Genomic DNA, 18,120 nt, shown 5'->3' with positions numbered 1-18,120 from the left:
CTGAATAGAGTTTGTAAATCCTTAATCATTGTCATCGTTTTATTTAGTAGTATATTCAGGGTTTTGCATGCTTGTTTGATTGGTTGGTTGGTTTTAAGATGTTTGTTTATATCTTCTTTAAAATTTTCAAATTTCTTGATAATGTTTTGTGGAATTTTGTACCCTGAAGAAATTCTCTTTATGAATAATGGTACTTTAGCTGTCCCATGTTGTGTTTTTGCAATGAGACCAGGGAATGTAGATTACTTGCATTGGTTTTATGTCTGATGTTATATTTCAGGGTGCATCTGAGTTATCCCAGGACACAGGATGTGCAACTAGGATAACTGAGCCTGAATGTGAAGAGTTTGTAAGTGAACTAAGCTTCCCAGCACTCATCATAATGTACAGAGGATGTATGACATGGGATAGGTCTATACAGTGGATATAGCATGGTATGGTATTGTCAGACGTACTTGCCAAACTGGATCCACTCTTGACTATCAATCAGTTGAGGTAAACATTAATTAGAATAAACTCTTCTGAAGGCTGACAACTTTAATGTAAATAAAAATTAAGTAAAAGATATCATAAATATTAAAATATATTGGAGTAGACAAACCCAAAAATACCAGTTTAAACAAATACCAGGAAATGGAGAATATACTAATATCAAGCTTTATTTTATTTTATTTTTCTAAAGCAACAAAGGTCAATGCCCCTTGAGCAAGAAACTTCTGTTCATTAAGTTATATTTTAATATCATTCTTAAAAGACCCAACAACTAAAATGCAAAGTGTAGTTTAGAATTTAAATGTGAAGAATAATGAATGGGGAAAAGAAATAAAACATAATTAATGTGAATGTCTCTCTGGTGACAGTTAACTAGGTACAGCAAGAAAAGATGATTAGCCATTACATAACATGCTGTCATTTCTGCTATGCCACTGTGATCTGAGAACATGATTTTCAAGCCAGAGTTTTAGTGAATTTAGTCATACAGACAAACAACATATAATAGTGGGCTATATTTGACTCCATAAATGTGTCTCAGATTTTATGTGAATGTCCAAATGTATTATTTTGTTACTTTAAAATATTTGGGAGTAGATGATTTCTGCAAAATAGAGAGAAATAGAAAAAGAAACAGATACAATTTGGAATGATTTCAGTGTACTAAATCTATACTTCTTGAGTGGGATGTAATAAGCCTAAGTAGAGGGCATGGCCTTACAATGGTCCTGATCTTGTGTACTGGAGATTTAATGAATTTTGTCTTCACAGTAGCATGTGGCTTTGCAACTGTCTTTAAGCATTTGGTCTTTACAGGTTAGCATCCTCTTCATATCTAAACAGTTAGAATACTTATCTTCATAGCCACAACTATTGGCTGAAACAAAGAACAAACATCTCCATTACTTCATTATTATTTTCTTCTGTTAACAGAAACAAAATAAAACTTATATGAACTGGTACAAGGTGACTGAGCAAATGGATGGATAGCTTTTAAACTGCAGCTTTGTGAAATTGATTGATTTCTTCCGTCACAAAAGAAAAATAAATTGAGTGATTCTTTGTGAAACTGGACTATATAACTGCTATAAAAATGGCTTATTGATTAGGCACCTTTGATATTCATAGGAAAAATCTGGTTTTGGTCTTCACCATCCAGAGAGGGGCTTAATACCAACTGCAAATTTAGTTCCAATGCCTGATTCTGGTCTCCAGAGTAAACCAGCACAAATGTGGTACACATAAATACATGCACATAAATGCAACCAAATATTCATAAACATTAAATAAAAATAAGCATTAGAAAACAGCCTCACTAATATGGTGGCTCTTATGCAAGTATTTTTGAAATTTAATATTCTCTGCAAAACAAGTTTCATTAAAATGTTCTATATCAACTGTGCCTAGTGGCATCTTTCTATGAAAATACTTCACATTTGTTGTGGATTGCTGTTTGTATTATCTGCTCCGTCAAGTGGGGTGCTCCGACAAGGAGTAACTCATGTACTCGAGTGAGGTCAGGTAAAATCTCAATTGGTCAAATAAAATCTGTATTGTTTTTTTATTTTAAAATGACAACCTTAAGATATTATTAACCTTGAGGATAAGAAATTTCACTTTAAATTTCATTAAACTACATCCTCAGAAATATATTTCATAGACTCCAACAGCAGCTATTACAATCTAGTTTCAAATGTGCATTGATTTTAAATGTTTTTAAAATGTTTCTATAAATATTACATTTTTCACTGTCAAAAGTACACACATCCTAAACAAAAGAAAATCTTAATTAAAAATGACAGTAATATATGTACCAAATGTGCAGCTTGGTCTTTATATGGGTTTCACAACTACTGGAGGGGGTCTTACTGCTATGTGTTATTTGCTTGTGGATGCCATTCCCAGTTCTCCTAATTAGAGTGCCTTCTTTAGCCTCAATGAGAGATGATATGCCTAGTTCTGCTGTGATTTAGTGACTTAACGTGCTATGATGTGCTCATAGCCAGGTGGTCAATCCCCTTTCTCAGAGGTGAAGGAAGGAGTGGGGAGACACTCGGTGAGGGAGGAGGAGTGGGGCTGGGATTGGAATGTAAAGGAATGCATGAACTAATGAAAATTTTCAAATGGCATTAAGTACATTCTTGTCTCTTGCAAGTAAGGTCATGTTATTAAATCTTAAAGGAGATTTTCATATTTTGTCATTATATTAGTATGTTAATAGACTTACTGCATAGCCCATCTTCACAGTGATCAGGACAACTGGCACAGGGGGCTCCTACTGTGTAAGGTTTGTATATCCTTCTTAAATTATTGCCACTGAAATTCAAAATGCAAATTATCAGATGCTTTTACTTTCTCTGTTTACACACTAATGCTTGCATATATCAACAAATTATTACACATAGATAGACTGAGAGACAGATAGATTTGAAGATATAGCCATATTTGAATAATTTGAGTAATTTGTACACATCCACACTATATATACATATGTGCTTGTGTTGTTAAAAACATCAGTTATACCATAACAAAAACTAACATTTTATAAGAATATTCAGATATAGACGTGTAGCAAAAAGATAATGAATCCATTCAGTTTTTGCCTCAACCATTATCTCATAATCTGAGAAGCTAAAATATGGTAAATAAGAGTCAAAAATTCTAGAGACACTGCAATGTTAAACACCCTCTTTATTTCTTGATAAACCTAGAAAATGCCAAAGAAAGTTTAATACATGATATTGGTTATGAGTAAAAGCTACTTTTACCAGTTAGGCAGGTACAGGAAAAAAAAGCTGTAAATTCTATGATATAGAGCAGGTCACCAAGATGACAGGTTGAGTTTTGAGAACTTAACTGAATAATTGTGAAAGACCCTGTGCTTATGAAGTTTGGGCATTGTCTAAAGGTAACAGAAAAGTATGCGACTTTACTCTTATAAAAGTGAGGATGTTAATAATTAAGAGGTTTTCTAAGAAAATCCTCTAAACATAGCAGTACTCTGATAGTGGCTCAACTGTGCCTAAGTAGAAATATCACTTCACTGATTGACATGTGAAAATACAGAGAAGTCAGATTCTTCATTGCACCAAAGGTGACATGTGTATGGGTGTGTGTGTGTGTGTGTGTGTGTGTGTGTGTGTGTGCCTGCATAAACAGATCCATAAAAGTAAAGCTTTGGGAAAATAGTTGCAACTAGGATGATCATTGTTATCACTTTACAGGAAGATAAATTTATTATTTTCTTTTTTGACAGCTTACATTAATAGCATCTTCTAGTAATATGAGAGCTAGTCTGCAGGAAGCAGCCTTCCAGATCAGCTCCACATTTTTTCTACCTCCTGTGTCTGAAGTGTATGATGTTTTCAGCAATAGGATCTCATCTTCAAGTCTTGGTGGGGGGCAACTAAAAGGCTATATTGCTCTGGATAAAGAGCTATGGATAATCATGGATGTAGAAAAAGGGAGACTCGGTTTTCCCCATGGTATAGACTCATGATGGGTTATCTAGTCCACAGGAGTAAACCACAAACACTTAATCATAAGAGCAACACTAAATGGACTCCTTGACATTATGTGCTTGTGTTACAATATGCACATAGATAGATAGATAAATAGATACATAGATAGATAGATAAATAGATACATAGATAGATAGATATATAGATGTATAGATAGATAGATAGATAGATAGATAGATAGATAGATAGATAGGGAGATAGATAGATAGATAGATAGATAGATAGATAGATAGATAGATAGATAGACATATACATATGTGTTAGGATATATGCATATATGTATGTATGTGTATAACAACATTTAAGTATGGAATAATGAATTTGAGAGGGAGTATGGGGTCAGATGATTGGCAAGAAGAGAGAGAAGAGTGAATGTTGTACAGATTCAGTATTCCTACATGAAAATTTTCAAAAGATAAATAATTAAATTATGAGAAGAGGTAACTGTCTATATAATCAGAAGTAGCATCAGTTTAACGGAAACCCTTTAATCACTATTCTGTGTTATTCACTAATGGTCACCCCTGGTCTAATATCAACAGTTTTCTTTGTAACCTATAAAACATAGCAATAACTAAAATTTGATTCTAACAATCCCTATGATTTGTCGTCAACATTGCTCTATAAAACTACAACTGAATAGGGAAAAAAATTCATTTTAAGTGTAAGGGGAAAGTTTTTTAATGTTATTTATAGAACTAATAAGTTTGTCATTTTAAGATCTTTGCATAAGAAGCTTTAAGTATGGGAAGTATTTAAAAGGTTATATTTCTCTTTCCATATATATACAATTTGTTTTTCTGCTACGATAATTTAAAATGTTAAACTGCATTAAATGTTGTTGAAAATGACTCTAAAGTATATACTTACGCAGGACAATAGTGGCAAACATATAGGTATTTCATTGGATTCTGAGGACATACAGCAAATCCACATGCAACTTGAAAAGTTGTGTTCCAAACAACCTATACACCCAGAGATAATTATGGAACATGTATCAGAGAGAAAAGCAGTACAAAAAATGTAAAATTAAAACACCTTTGGAATCTTTGTTTCTATATAACTTCTGTACATACTTAAATTATTGACTCAGGGCGTGATCTTTGTCAGCCACTCCAGCAAAGCTTACAGGAAACACCTAGAGGAGATTTGCCAGGTTGAAAACTAGTTTAGTCCCTTCTAAGAGTTTCTGGTCTTCTTCCAGTGCATTTTTTACAGTTTCCGATATAATGAGGATACAGAAGGCTGGGCTGAGGCCAATTATCTTCATGTCAAAATGAAAAACATCAAGGAAGCCAGGAATGCCAAGAGAACCCTGGTGATACATACAATATCTCTGCTTCCTACCTTCCAGTCACGTGACAGTATTCTGCAAAAGGTTAACCTGGATATCAGGTCAATTCCCAGTTAACCATCAAAGTGACCATGAGTTTGTCCCAGAATCACAGAAGAAGTTTTCAGTTGGATGCTAACACATAGCCATGAGCTTCTTTCTTCCAAGTTGGGCAGGGATCATGACTGACTTACAAACTCTGTTGGTCAACTCTGCAGAAGGCTACTGCTAAGTAATCATATATATTTCCTAGACATTGTATATAGTAAATGCTTGTATTGGAATAACTCATAGACTAAAATTTAACTAACCACATAATAACCAGATGTAAATGGAAAGTCAAAACAATCTAGTAGTTGTTACAAGGCTGTATATTTCAGCTGGTCTTTTGTATAAGCTGGAATCCTAAATAAGTAGGCTCCAGTATAAGACAAGAAAGTATAAGCATGTGAAGAATAAATAAACCCTTCTTTCATTGCCCTTCAATAGGCCTTCAATAGAAGGTATGGCCCAGATTAAAGGTGTGACTCAATATCTGGATTAAAGGTGTGTGTTGATACAGATCAAAAGTGTGAGTCATCCCTCCTCAAGATCTGTATCAAAAGCTTGTTTCTTATAACTTCAAGATCCTTTGTCTTTCTGCATCCAGATCCAGACAACGGGTGTGTGTCCAGTTGTGGTTGTAGTTCATTCCAGATATAGTCAAGTTGGCAACCAAGAATATCCATCATAATTCACCCCTTGTCATTTTGACAAAATTATATTTTATGAAAAAGATAACTAGGGGATAATGATGCCTAATAAGATAAGACTAGCCCTTGTACAACCACAAATGCATAAACAATTATCAGGTCATAGTAATGTCTAATATGTTATAACTATTCATCACGCAACCATAAATGCATTGTAAATGCGGAAGAGATTCCAGTGTCCCTTGAGGCACATCCTTTTAGAATCTCAAATATAAATGAGAGAGAGAGAGAGAGAGAGAGAGAGAGAGAGAGAGAGAGAGAGAGAGAGAGAGAGAGAGAGGGAGAATTTTGGTACTGCCATAGTGGGTATTTCTGTGGCACACTTGACCAGGTTTTTGGGAGGATTGTGGAAGGGCTTTAGAACTTTGAGCTAGAAGAGCCATTGTATATATATTAAGAGATCTGTGGTATATTAAGACATCTGTGGGAAGATTTTGGAGTTTTGAAGATAAGAGTGTTGAACAGTACAAAAGAGGGAGGCCTGGTGTGTGGAATTTCAAAATAAAGATTAAAGATTCTATTAGGGCCATTTTCTATTTTGCGTTAAGATACTGTGGTACTGGTTCACTAGAGCTGAAAAATCAGCTATCATTAAAAAGATACCACAACTACTAAAGTAAACCATTGTGATTCAGGGACCACTAATTTCGGTTAGCTGGGGATGCGATTAAAAGAATAGCATTACTGAGGTAAAATATGCTGGGAAGTGTTTTCTGAGAACACCGAGAAGCTGCGCTTCAGATGTGGCCAAGGTTGTGCCTTTGGTTGGCAGCTGGACTCTTTAGTGTAAAAGAATCACACAAATGGTACTCATTTTGACGGCATGAAAGGGACATGGAGAATATCTGAAAGTTGGCAGTCTAAGATGCCAAAAGAGGCCATTTATGAAGGAGCAGCCTCAGTGGCAGTTGAAAGCCTGGGACTGAAGGGGTCATGCAACGAATATAATGATTGGTACCAGGAAGAAAGCTTTTAAGAGGTTATTGCTGAAAGTGCAGCCCATTAGTAGCAGGAGGCCTCAGCGCTTTGGAAACATAAGCATCATGGAACCACCACCAATAACAGCAACGTCAATAAAGTGGAGCCAGCTGGAGCCTAGAAGACAAGCTGTGTGTGTCTCCAAGGACAGAGTTGGAGAGATGATCTAAACCATTTAGAGAAACTGAGAAGAGCATGTGTGGATCCCAGACACCGGACACTGAGTTATTTATACTGTTGGGGTTGAGGTGTTTTATGATTCAGAATGTGACCGTGTGTTGCCTCTTTTGTCTTAATAAATGCATTTCATTAATTTTGATTGTTTATTGGCATACACAACTGAAAGACTTAATTTTTAGAAGAAATTTTGAAATTTTAGAGATATTGAAGATTTGTGTGAGATTGAAACTTTAGTGCTTTTGAATTTGTAAAGACTGTTGGACTGTTTAAGTTACTTATGTTTTAATGTATCTTGGGGATGAATAAGAAAGGAAAGTTTGTGGCTTCAAAGTGATTTATGTGCTTGTATGTCAACTTGACAGAGGGACAGTGGCACTGTTTTTTTATTTTTTGTTGTTGTTTTGTTTTGTTTCTGTTTTTGTTTTGCAGCAACTTGGCAAGGTCATCAGAGAAGAAGGACCCTCAGGTGAGAAAATGCCTCCCTGAGATCTAGATATAAGGCATAGTTACTGATCAGTGAGGAACTGCCCAGCCTATGATAGGTAGAGTCATCCCAGGGTTGGTGGTCCTTGATTTTTTAAGAAAATGGTCTTCGCAAGGTATAGAAAGAGTACAAGTAAGTAACATCTCTCCACGCATCTGCATCAGCTCCAGGTTCCTGCCTGGCTGACTTCCTGTCCTCACTTCATTTGTTGATGAACAGAGTAAGGCAAATCAACTCTTTCCCCTCCAATTTGCTTTTCCTCATTTTATTTTATCAGATCGAAAAATCTTTGACTATGATAATTGTCTTTGACACCTGGACCTTCTCTCCAATCAGCCCTTCAGCATCCCTACAGCAGTTTGATTTCTCTCTTAGCTTTGCTAGACCCTAGTTGACAGCTGCCAGGATTGAGGCACAATCGGGTATTTCCTGTGAAATCAGTCACTTCATTTGTCTGGAAGTTAGCTATCAGGGAGTCTGGAAAGAAAACTTCAGAAAGACTGTTCCCATTCTTCTTCAGGAGCCACACAGAGCTAATGTACAACCCTGATCAAGTAATTCAAAACACTTTTTTTTGTCTCTCATTTAGAGAAAGAATATTTTTTTCTTACCTGAGTATAATGTCCAACTGGACTACCACGATCATTTGGGCCTACACCAAATGTAAAATCCTTGGTTTCATCATACCAGTCTTGGATTACAGAGGACCATGATGCAGGGTAATCAGCCATGAACAAATTCTCACCACATCTTAAATCTATGGGGAGAAATAGACCACTCATTAAGGCAGCAGGAAAGAAAAAAGAACACATAGGCATGTGCACACACACACACACACACACAGAGGGTGGGGGAGGGATAGGGAGGTACGGGGCATGACAGGGGCTACACAATGCAGAATTCCCGTTCTTTAAAGACATTGCTCTCAGCTACTTTTGATTATTTCATAAGAGGCATGCTTCAGACTTTATTACTCATCTGAACAGTAGCTACAGGTATTCAACTGTAGACTGAATACCACATGAAGGGTATATATACAGAAGTCTTTTCCTCAGTAGCTTCTCTCCTTGGATTGATTGACTGACACACTCAATTCCCCATACCTATGTGAATATATGTTTGTGTATGTGGTGGAGAGTGTATTTGTGTGTGTATGTGTGCCTCATATGTAACAAATATTGATTTGCATTCTTAGAAAAGACTTAATTTCTCTCCTGTTCTATAGAGGTTTTTTATGTGAAAATTTACATATTTAGCATTAATGTTTTATGTAAGTGTTTTTATAGGCAATACTTTAAAACTACAAGTACAAAGCAATCAAGAACAGAAGAAACAATAATTTTAAAGTTTACACATAATGCTTTCATTAGAAAATTAAAATTTCATGAGCTAAATATTATTCCAAGCATGATGGGAAACCAACATTTAACACCCAATAAATAGGTTAGTATTTTTCTTGATCTCTGCAAATTCAAAATTATTTTAAACTTTAACTGAATGTTAAAGCACACCAAATAAGCTTTTTAACCATTATATTATTAAAATAACAATAGCTTAGTATTACATTCTTGAAAAAAGATGATTAAATTATTGTCTTCAAATTCATCCAAAGATTACCATTTCTAATGTTTCAAGAAATATTACTTCTCATAGTTTATTTATTTATTTTCCCATAATTTCTATATATCCAAAGTGAAAATTATGTCACATAACTTATTTTTAACATAATCTAATTTTCAGTCACCCAGAGTGTACATAAGATGCTGTCATCAAAACTGAAGACGAAGTTTGGCACATACACATTGTTGGCTTAAACACACTCATACAAATCCAGTATATAGGAAGCTGAAGTTGAAAGACTATATTTGTACTTGTATATGTATTTGAAGACATCCTGGACTATACAGTGAGACTTGTATCCCACTCAACCAAAAATAATAAAGGAAGTAATGAAAAGTAATGCAGAGGTTTCATATTTCTTGAGATAAATGAAGAATTAGTTAATCAGATTAAATATATTTTCAATTAAAATATATTTAAAACATAAAAAAACACATCATAAGATCAGGTATTCCAGCCAGTCATGGTGGTATATGGGTTTAATCCCAGCACTCTGGAAGCAGAGGCTGGCAGATATTTATGAATTGAAGGCTAGCCTAGTCTACTGAATGTGTTACAGAACAAAGAGGAGGACAGAGAGAATCCCTGACTCAAAACAAACAACAAACAAGCAATATAAAAACAAAAGGAGAACAATAAACCAAAAAGGGGTAAGATACTGGCTTAAATGATAAAAATTTAAAAATTTTAATTACAAAACAGTGGAAAAGTGGCTCAACAATTAAGAGCATATCCTATTAATGTAGCAGACTAGAATTCAACTTGTAGCATCCATATGGAATAGGTTACAACCTCTGTAGCTTCAGCTCCCAAAAATCCAATGCCTTCCACCAATCTCTAGAGGCACGCTCCTGTGCATGTGCATAGATACACAAGACACATATACATATAAATAAAAATAATGGGATAAAATTAAAAAGAGATTCTAATTTCATATTTCTTTAATTAGAAATTAGTTTTGTCCAGAAAACTGTTTTAATCTTTAAAGGAGAGAAATAGATGATCCCTACCTTGTTTCACTAAAGACACATTAAGGAAGACAGTTTGTAAAAAAATATAAAACACCCAATAACCATACAATGGAGCCTTTCTGAGCCATCCTGATCCAAAAGATATTTATCATTTTTAAAAGGCAGTATCAGAATAGGTGTTTACTTCGCAAAGTTTTGTTTGCCCAGACCAGAAACTGGACCCTCCTGTGTTACTTTCATTCACACATAAGTGATTTTGAGTGTACATACTGATTGTCCTGAATTCTATAGGACTGTGGCTGAACATGCACTTGTTTGCCCATTCCTGAGCAATCACTTGAGCATCTCTGTTCCATTCCTAAGGAGAAAAAGGAAAAAATGATAGCTATATAATAATGCAAACCTCAATGGCACAATACCTTTGGAGGAAGGCAGGTAGAACTGCCTTATATAATTGCAAGATTGATGCAGGCACCATATGACTTTAGTCATCACTATAGAATATATTATATATCTAAATTAGCATACATATTATCAACTTTCATTGAGACATTAATAATAACCTATTTATCATGCTTTACCACACATGTTCCTGATTCTGCTCATCCTCCCATGCCCTCTCACCCACAGCCTACCTTTCATGTCATACATGTTCTATTCCCTTCCTCTTCCCACACATTCCATGGCACTTTGACACCTGTCAAGGTCTGCTTGGTAGTTTCCTAGCCTATATATAAAGTTCCTCATGTTTATTTATGCTTTCTTCTCTTTCAAAAAAAATACATGTAGTTTACCTTGCCAAGATTGACAGAAATGCTAAAACATTTAATGGACTAACGACTTACTGAAATCACAACAGTGACCATAAAGGATTTCCACTACTGCCGTACTACATGTAGCACTAACTATGGGGAAGCACCAGTACAAACTTGCCTCATAAATTTTATTTTCATTTTACAGGTTGAAAGAATTTAAAAGAAATATAGACTTTGGATCTGGATTCAAGACAGAAAACTATTTAGATGTACAGTCATAAAGTAGAATTATCCTGATTAAAAGAGAGAGGCAATAGCAGAGTGCCTTGTTTCTAAAGAGCAAAGTCAGAAGTTTCATTTTTTGTTTTGCAACTGTAATTGATATAGCTCCATAACACCAATAAATCACTGTGATCAAGAAATTTAATAAATTCTGTTCATATTAGAATTTAATACATTCTAATCATATTATGGCTGAAAACACACAGAGAAAAAACTAATCTTACATGCATGTCATAATATATAGACACACACATATACAGAGATACTCATGCACATAGACAAAATAATAAATATATTTTATATCGATGCTAAAATACAGCCAGATCCCCTTAAACCATATAAGAGAAGCCAGGTGCTCTCAGCAGCCTCCGAGCAAAGCTCTCCAAATGCACTGTCCTAATAGAAGTGCTCACCATTTTTAGTAAGTCGCTCCCAGATGGATAAACCATTCGTCTCAATTCATTGTGCTTGTTTACAATCTCTTCTTGAACTGATATATTAATGGTTGACAAATTCTCAAGCTCATTATTCTAAAGGGAAATAAAATAAAAGTCACATTAGTGTATGGTAATGTTACATAAAATGGTGAAGATGATGGCAAAGGGGAATCATGATCATTATTAAAGTGTTCAGACAATATTAGTCGTTGACCTTGAAACTAAACGTTAAGAACATCTGTTACTTTTCATCACTAACATTTTAAACAGAAATTTGAAAAATAATAAATGAACTTGTGGTATTTCAATTAAAAGTAAAAAAAAAGAAAAACAAAACAAACCTCTTTTGAGGATATAAATGTCAATATTTTTAAAGAAAATTATATTCATGCATGGTAGAGAACCTTAAGTCATCCCACAAAATTAGGCTATAGCAAGGGAGTATTAAGTATATTAAGAAAAAAATACAATTTATTATAGATCTTTGAGTAAGATAGCCAACCTCTGAAAAGGAGTTTGGATGCTTGTGAGAATATGGAGGTCTAGACACTGTGTGTGCATTTAATTATCTATTACACCAAGATGATTTTATATGTAATATGATTTTTTAATTACTTCAAAGAATTTTAACTAATATAATATTCATGTCAATTTGTAGGCAATGGGTTCTTGGAAAGGTTTAAGTATTGCTAGATTTATAATTCAGTGAACATAAAAAAACTTTTTGTTAACTCAGAGACTGATATTTAGTTTTATGTTTTTGTGTTTGTGTGGGACCGGTGGGTAGAGTGATATTACATAACTTGGCAGAGATATAGAACCCCTTGCTGATAGATGCATACTTCATATCCTTTTTAAAAAAATACTGTAGAGCCAGATGTGGTGGATTAATTATGAATGGAAAGACCCTGACATACATTTCATGTTACTGTTAGGATAAGTTGTTTTTCTTTTCTACAGTGCTGTTCCCTCAAGTTCTGCAGACATTGCATGCATAGATTTAAACATACTGTATTGCCAGTATTTGCTAAATGCCTAGCTGTGGATTTATGTTCTGAATGCTCTAATAGATGCCTTGAGCCAAGGAATTTCTCATGGCTAAGAGCCAAGGGATTATAAGGCAGAAAGAATGTACATTTTTAAGTCATTGCTTAAAAATCCTCATATTGTATTACAAGGTAAAAGAACAATGTTAACTTATTAAGGAAAGGGCATCATTTTATAAAATAATTTGTTTTTAATAAAGTGTATATATTTGGGTAGAAGGGCACAGTGCCTGAAGAGGCCTGAAGAGGGTAGCAGATCCCTTGGATTTGGAGTTACAGGTGGATGTAAGCCAACGAGGTAGGTAATAGAAACCAAAGCATACCTTGCAAGAGCCGTAAATGTGCTTATCCATGAAGTAATATATCCTTCAGTATTCCATTATAACCTTAACACCCTACTTAAGGTTGTTACCTTTTGAAAGACATAACGTATGATTTCTGTGAAAGCCACTCTTGTTCACTGCTTTTTATTCCACCTTCCTAGGTAACTAACCACTCCACAAGACAACAGGTTTCTGTTTTCTTTTGTTTTTTTTCACTGAAGGATTTATTCTGCTTATGAATGGAAAGTGTTCCTCAACAATAATGATAGTCTATGACCACACTACAACACAAATCAAAGCAGACAAAAAATAAAAATGAGACCAAGAAAACCTATACTGCAATATTTGAATGTGCATGTATATTTATTTATATATGCATTTACATATTTAGACATATGAAATAAAACCGCTAGATCATTCTAGGTAATGAGGTTCAGGGGAAAAACCAGAACTGTGAATTATATTCTAAGAAAATCTTAACTTAATCTGTATTTTTTTTCGTTTGTTTTCTAAAGAGATACTAGAAGCATGAAGACACGAGAATAAAGACTTGTTAAAGAGTTTTTATTGGATAAGCAGTATGACCTAATAATGACAACAGGACAGTTAAGACAGGGGACAGAAATGAGTGACAGGGAAATCAGTTCTTCATAACTCTCAAAGAAACAGTCGTTTATCAAAGAGAACTCTGAATTGTTCTGCTATTTGTAGCTTAAAATTTACTGAAGAGATACCAATATACCAAAAGGAGAAGCCAGGGGTCAGAGAAAAAGAGAGGAAGACTAGATGTTTCAGAGGTGCTATAAAACTCATCATTTTAGAAAAGAACCTGGGTATACAAACAACTCGAATGAACACCTAGATAATAAACAGTGTCTAGAGTACTAACTTGATTATGGTAACAAGAAAACCAGATAATTGATATTCTAAAACAGGTTTATCCAGTTATTGGCACTCCCTATTCTTGATGAATTCCAGTTGTCTCTAATGCCCAGGCCAGAGAAGAACATGAGGATTACAGCAGTCTTCAGTGCTTTTAACTTTTAGCAGCTTTCTGGCCAGATAGGGATTATCTTTTCTAGTCAGTGCTACAGACTCTTGTCATTTAAAAAGATGACTAAGCCTCACCTGGAATTTTATAAATATTATAAGTAATATAAATAATTAATATTTGGCTCATGTACATCTTTATTGTTTGCATGGTAGACATACTTTTGACATATTTAACAATTCGATGTGAGTGTGTGTGTATGTGTGTGTGGGTGTGTGTGAGCATGTATGTGTGTGTATGTGTGTGTGTATGTGTGTGTGTGAGTATGTGTGTGTATGTGTGTTTATGTGTGTTAGTATGTGTGTGTATGTGAGTATGTGTGTGTGTGTATGTGTGTGTGAGTATGTGTGTGTATGTGAGTATGTGTGTGTGTATGTATGTGTGTGTGAGTATGTGTGTGTATGTGTGTGTGTATATGTGTGTGTGTGAGTATGTATGTGTGTGTATGTGTGTGTGTGAGTATGTGTGTGTATGTGTGTGTGTATATGTGTGTGAGTATGTATGTGTGTGTATGTGTGTGTGTGTGAGTATGTGTGTGTATGTGTGTAAGTATGTGTGTGTGTGTGTTTGTGTATGCAAGCACACATGTACATATGTTGCTAAGGATCAATTCCAGGAACTTATACATTCTAGGAAAGTGCTTTTTAGTATCATCTCTAGTTATACTCTAGCAAACTTGCAAAACTGAAAATGAACAATCTTTTATACAGTATCTATGAAAATGAGATATAGAAATATAGACGATGAAGTTGTGCTATTTAGAACATAATATGAATTTTCTGTGGGGACCACAGTGAAATGAATTAAATAAAATAATAACAATTTTGGAACAGAAACTGTCATGAGATAAACCCAGGGACATGAAAAATCCAATAAAATATAATTCAAATATCATGGTACTTTTAATTTCTAGACCACATTAAAAAGAAAATGCTATTTTAAATTAATATCAATATTATATTTAAATTATATAGCAAAAATAATATTTAATTATTCTTGATAAAAATATATTATGATATATTTGTCTCCAGCCTTTTCTTTAATATCTATTTTGTGCAATGAATGTATGCCTGCTCATTTAGATATTGCATGACGCAAACCATTTTAATTTCACCAACCTAACAATGTTTAACATTCACTTGTAATTAAGGTTACATGTAGTTGATGTCTATAGGCAGGTGAGAACAGGCACAAAATGAGATAAGGACTGTGATTAGGCAGCAAAATGAAGGCAGTCACAAACTATTTTTGAAAGGTGGGAAAGATACAAGAAAGAGAAGAAGAGTAGATGGAAGAAGAGAAGGATGACCTACCCCGATGTGGCTTTAAGTATCTTATAAGAGATGGACTATTAAAGAAAAATTTGTCTTATGTAGGTGGGCAGTTTGTATGAATATCAATCAGCATCTTGTGTGGATATTTTGTGGAGTGAAAATTTAATGTTAAAAATCTAACTGATAAATTAAGAGCCTCGAGATATTTGATTTTACATAGCTACTGGGAATTGTGACAATAGCCACAGGGGGCAGATACAGGGTATGGGAGCAGAGTCTGCATCAGAGATATGCAAGAGGGTGGCTGAGGCATGGGGCTAGTCATGGAGGCAGAGAGACCACTAGGGAGAGTAGCAGGAGGTAGCACAGCAGGGTACATGAAAACATTAGCCATTGCTTAAAATTTACCTTTACAGCTACAAGTTCATTTGCCATAGCTTTAAAATAACACCAACTGCTTTGAACTATCATTGAACACTTTGTAACTTACTACACACTCTGGTCTTTTCAAACTGTGAAGCGTGATCTATTGGCTTACAAGCATAGCCTTCTTAGCTGCCTAAATTGTATTAGAAGATACTAAGCGATACCCATACCTCGCTACCATCTTGAAGATGGGATGGGGGCAGTAGAGCAGACAGGAACAGCAGCACTAGCAGTAATGCCATGGCTAGACAATAAGGAAGAGAACAAAGACAAACATTATGATGTTTAGTACATGGGATTCTGAGTAACACATCTATGAATGTTCTACTTTTCCTTGACACACTGAAATCTATATAAGCCTGCTTGTCAAGTTCTAGTTGCCTAGCAATTCTTTCTGTGTCCAAGAATATCAATAGCTTCTGGTTAGTACCATGACAGGCACTAGCATGGTATGACTAAGCCTTTTCTGGAGAGGTGTTTCCTACACCATAATAAATATATTCATCTGAACACTTCTTCTGATTAAAAGTGAGAATTCGTCATATCCTTCCTGTCAAGTTCTGGTGTTTTTAAAAACCTGGGTAAATCCTATGTCTGAGTTCTAGTTATTTTTGCTGTGAAGAAAAAGCCTGACTATAAACAACTTGGAGAGGATTTCTATGGCTTACATATCTCAAACCACAGTCTACCGAGAGAAGGCAAAGTGGGACCTTAAACAGGGAAGGAAGCTGGAGGCAGGTTTGATGGAGATACCATGGAGGGGTTAGAGCTCAGGGCCACCAGTCCAGCAGTCGAACTATCCAAAATGGGTTGGGGCCTTCCTATGCAACCAATAATTGAGAAATTTTCCTAAAAGTTTGCTTGCAACATGATCCCTTGGAAATGTTTTTTTCAAGAGGTGTTTCCTTGTCTCAGATAACACTGGGTCTAGTGGACATAAAACTAGCCAAAATGCTCTCTACTGAGGATATGATGTTTGTTTGCTTTTCACTAAAAGTTCTTTTGCTTCCTTTTGAAAGAATATTTCATTATGTCACCAGTTTGACTGTGAATTTATAACATTTCCTCGGGGCTTTCAAGTGTTGAGATATATCTGCTCACTACCACACACAATTCCACTATATTTTTGGACCAGATGTCGTTAACTTGGCTCATATGTCCAGTGTATAAGCACACTTACTCTCAATGTCTGATCCATAATACAAAGACAAAACCTTCAACATCTTAGAGTTTAATAATTATAATATATATATATATATATATATATATATATATATATATATATAGTATATTATGATAAATAATTTGGGTGTTTAAAATAGGAAAAAACATTTAAATAATTTGGAGTACATTCTCCTCTTAATACTAATCTGTAAAACACCCCACCCCCTACATACATACACACACAGACATTTGAATTTATGCTGGTATAGAAGTATATATGTATGCTTGCAATGTAAAGACCAGAAACAGACAGCAGGTGTTTTCCTCAATTGCTCTCTACCCTAGAAGTTGACAGGAGATGTATCAGAGTGCTCAGAGCTCACTATTTTAGTTGGCCTGACTATACAACGTTCTCCAGGTACATTCTGTCTCAGCCCTCCGCTTTTACAGAAAAGAATAGCATCCACCCATACCTACCTGATTTTACATGGGTTCCAATTATTTGAACTCTCCCCCACATGATTGTATAACAGATGCATTGTCTACTGAGCCATCTAGCCAGCACTCACAGTTTGCTTTTTATACGACTACTTAATGATTTTCTTTAACCAGTAAGAAATTATTTTATTATTCTACAATTAATAAGTGAAGACCTATGTGGGATGTATATAATGCATAAATAAGTAATTTTTATGAAATATATCAAAACAGCTCTTGCCCTAACCTAGGGACTCACAATAACATACATAAAATGACTATGTGCTTGGTGTTACTTGCCATGTGACTCTCTATGGGCTTCATTTCAAACTTATAAAAACCTAGTTGTGAGATACTGTGACTCAATACCCCACTGTACACATGAGCAATCTCAGTGCAGGAGACTTAATAATGAGGTGTCATAAGAATTCAAAGAGTAGAACTGAAGTACATGGATGATTTCTATGGTTTCAAAGCCTTCCATTCTGAAAGCCAGAGATTGCAGCACTTTAAAGGTTATGTAGACAGGGAACTGCCAGTAAAACTCCAGACCA

At 34.9% G+C, this 18,120-nt stretch overlaps 1 protein-coding gene across 1 annotated transcript; it reads right to left on the bottom strand.

Moving 5' to 3' along the window:
* Positions 1-1,241: 1,241 nt before the first annotated feature.
* Positions 1,242-16,167, bottom strand: LOC308421171 (cysteine-rich secretory protein 1-like; the record flags this gene model as incomplete). Its single annotated transcript, XM_080917460.1, has 7 exons — positions 1,242-1,369; positions 2,720-2,808; positions 4,884-4,978; positions 8,352-8,497; positions 10,602-10,689; positions 11,782-11,898; positions 16,096-16,167. The coding sequence occupies 7 exons, from the start codon at positions 16,165-16,167 to the stop codon at positions 1,242-1,244; spliced, it is 735 nt and encodes a 244-aa protein (XP_080773586.1).
* Positions 16,168-18,120: the final 1,953 nt, after the last annotated feature.

This window comes from Micromys minutus (assembly GCF_963924665.1).
Source record: "Micromys minutus genome assembly, chromosome: 5".
In the NCBI taxonomy this organism is placed as follows: domain Eukaryota; kingdom Metazoa; phylum Chordata; class Mammalia; order Rodentia; family Muridae; genus Micromys; species Micromys minutus.
Note: the sequence above shows the minus strand (reverse complement) of the source record. Positions and strands in the feature narration are given on the sequence as shown.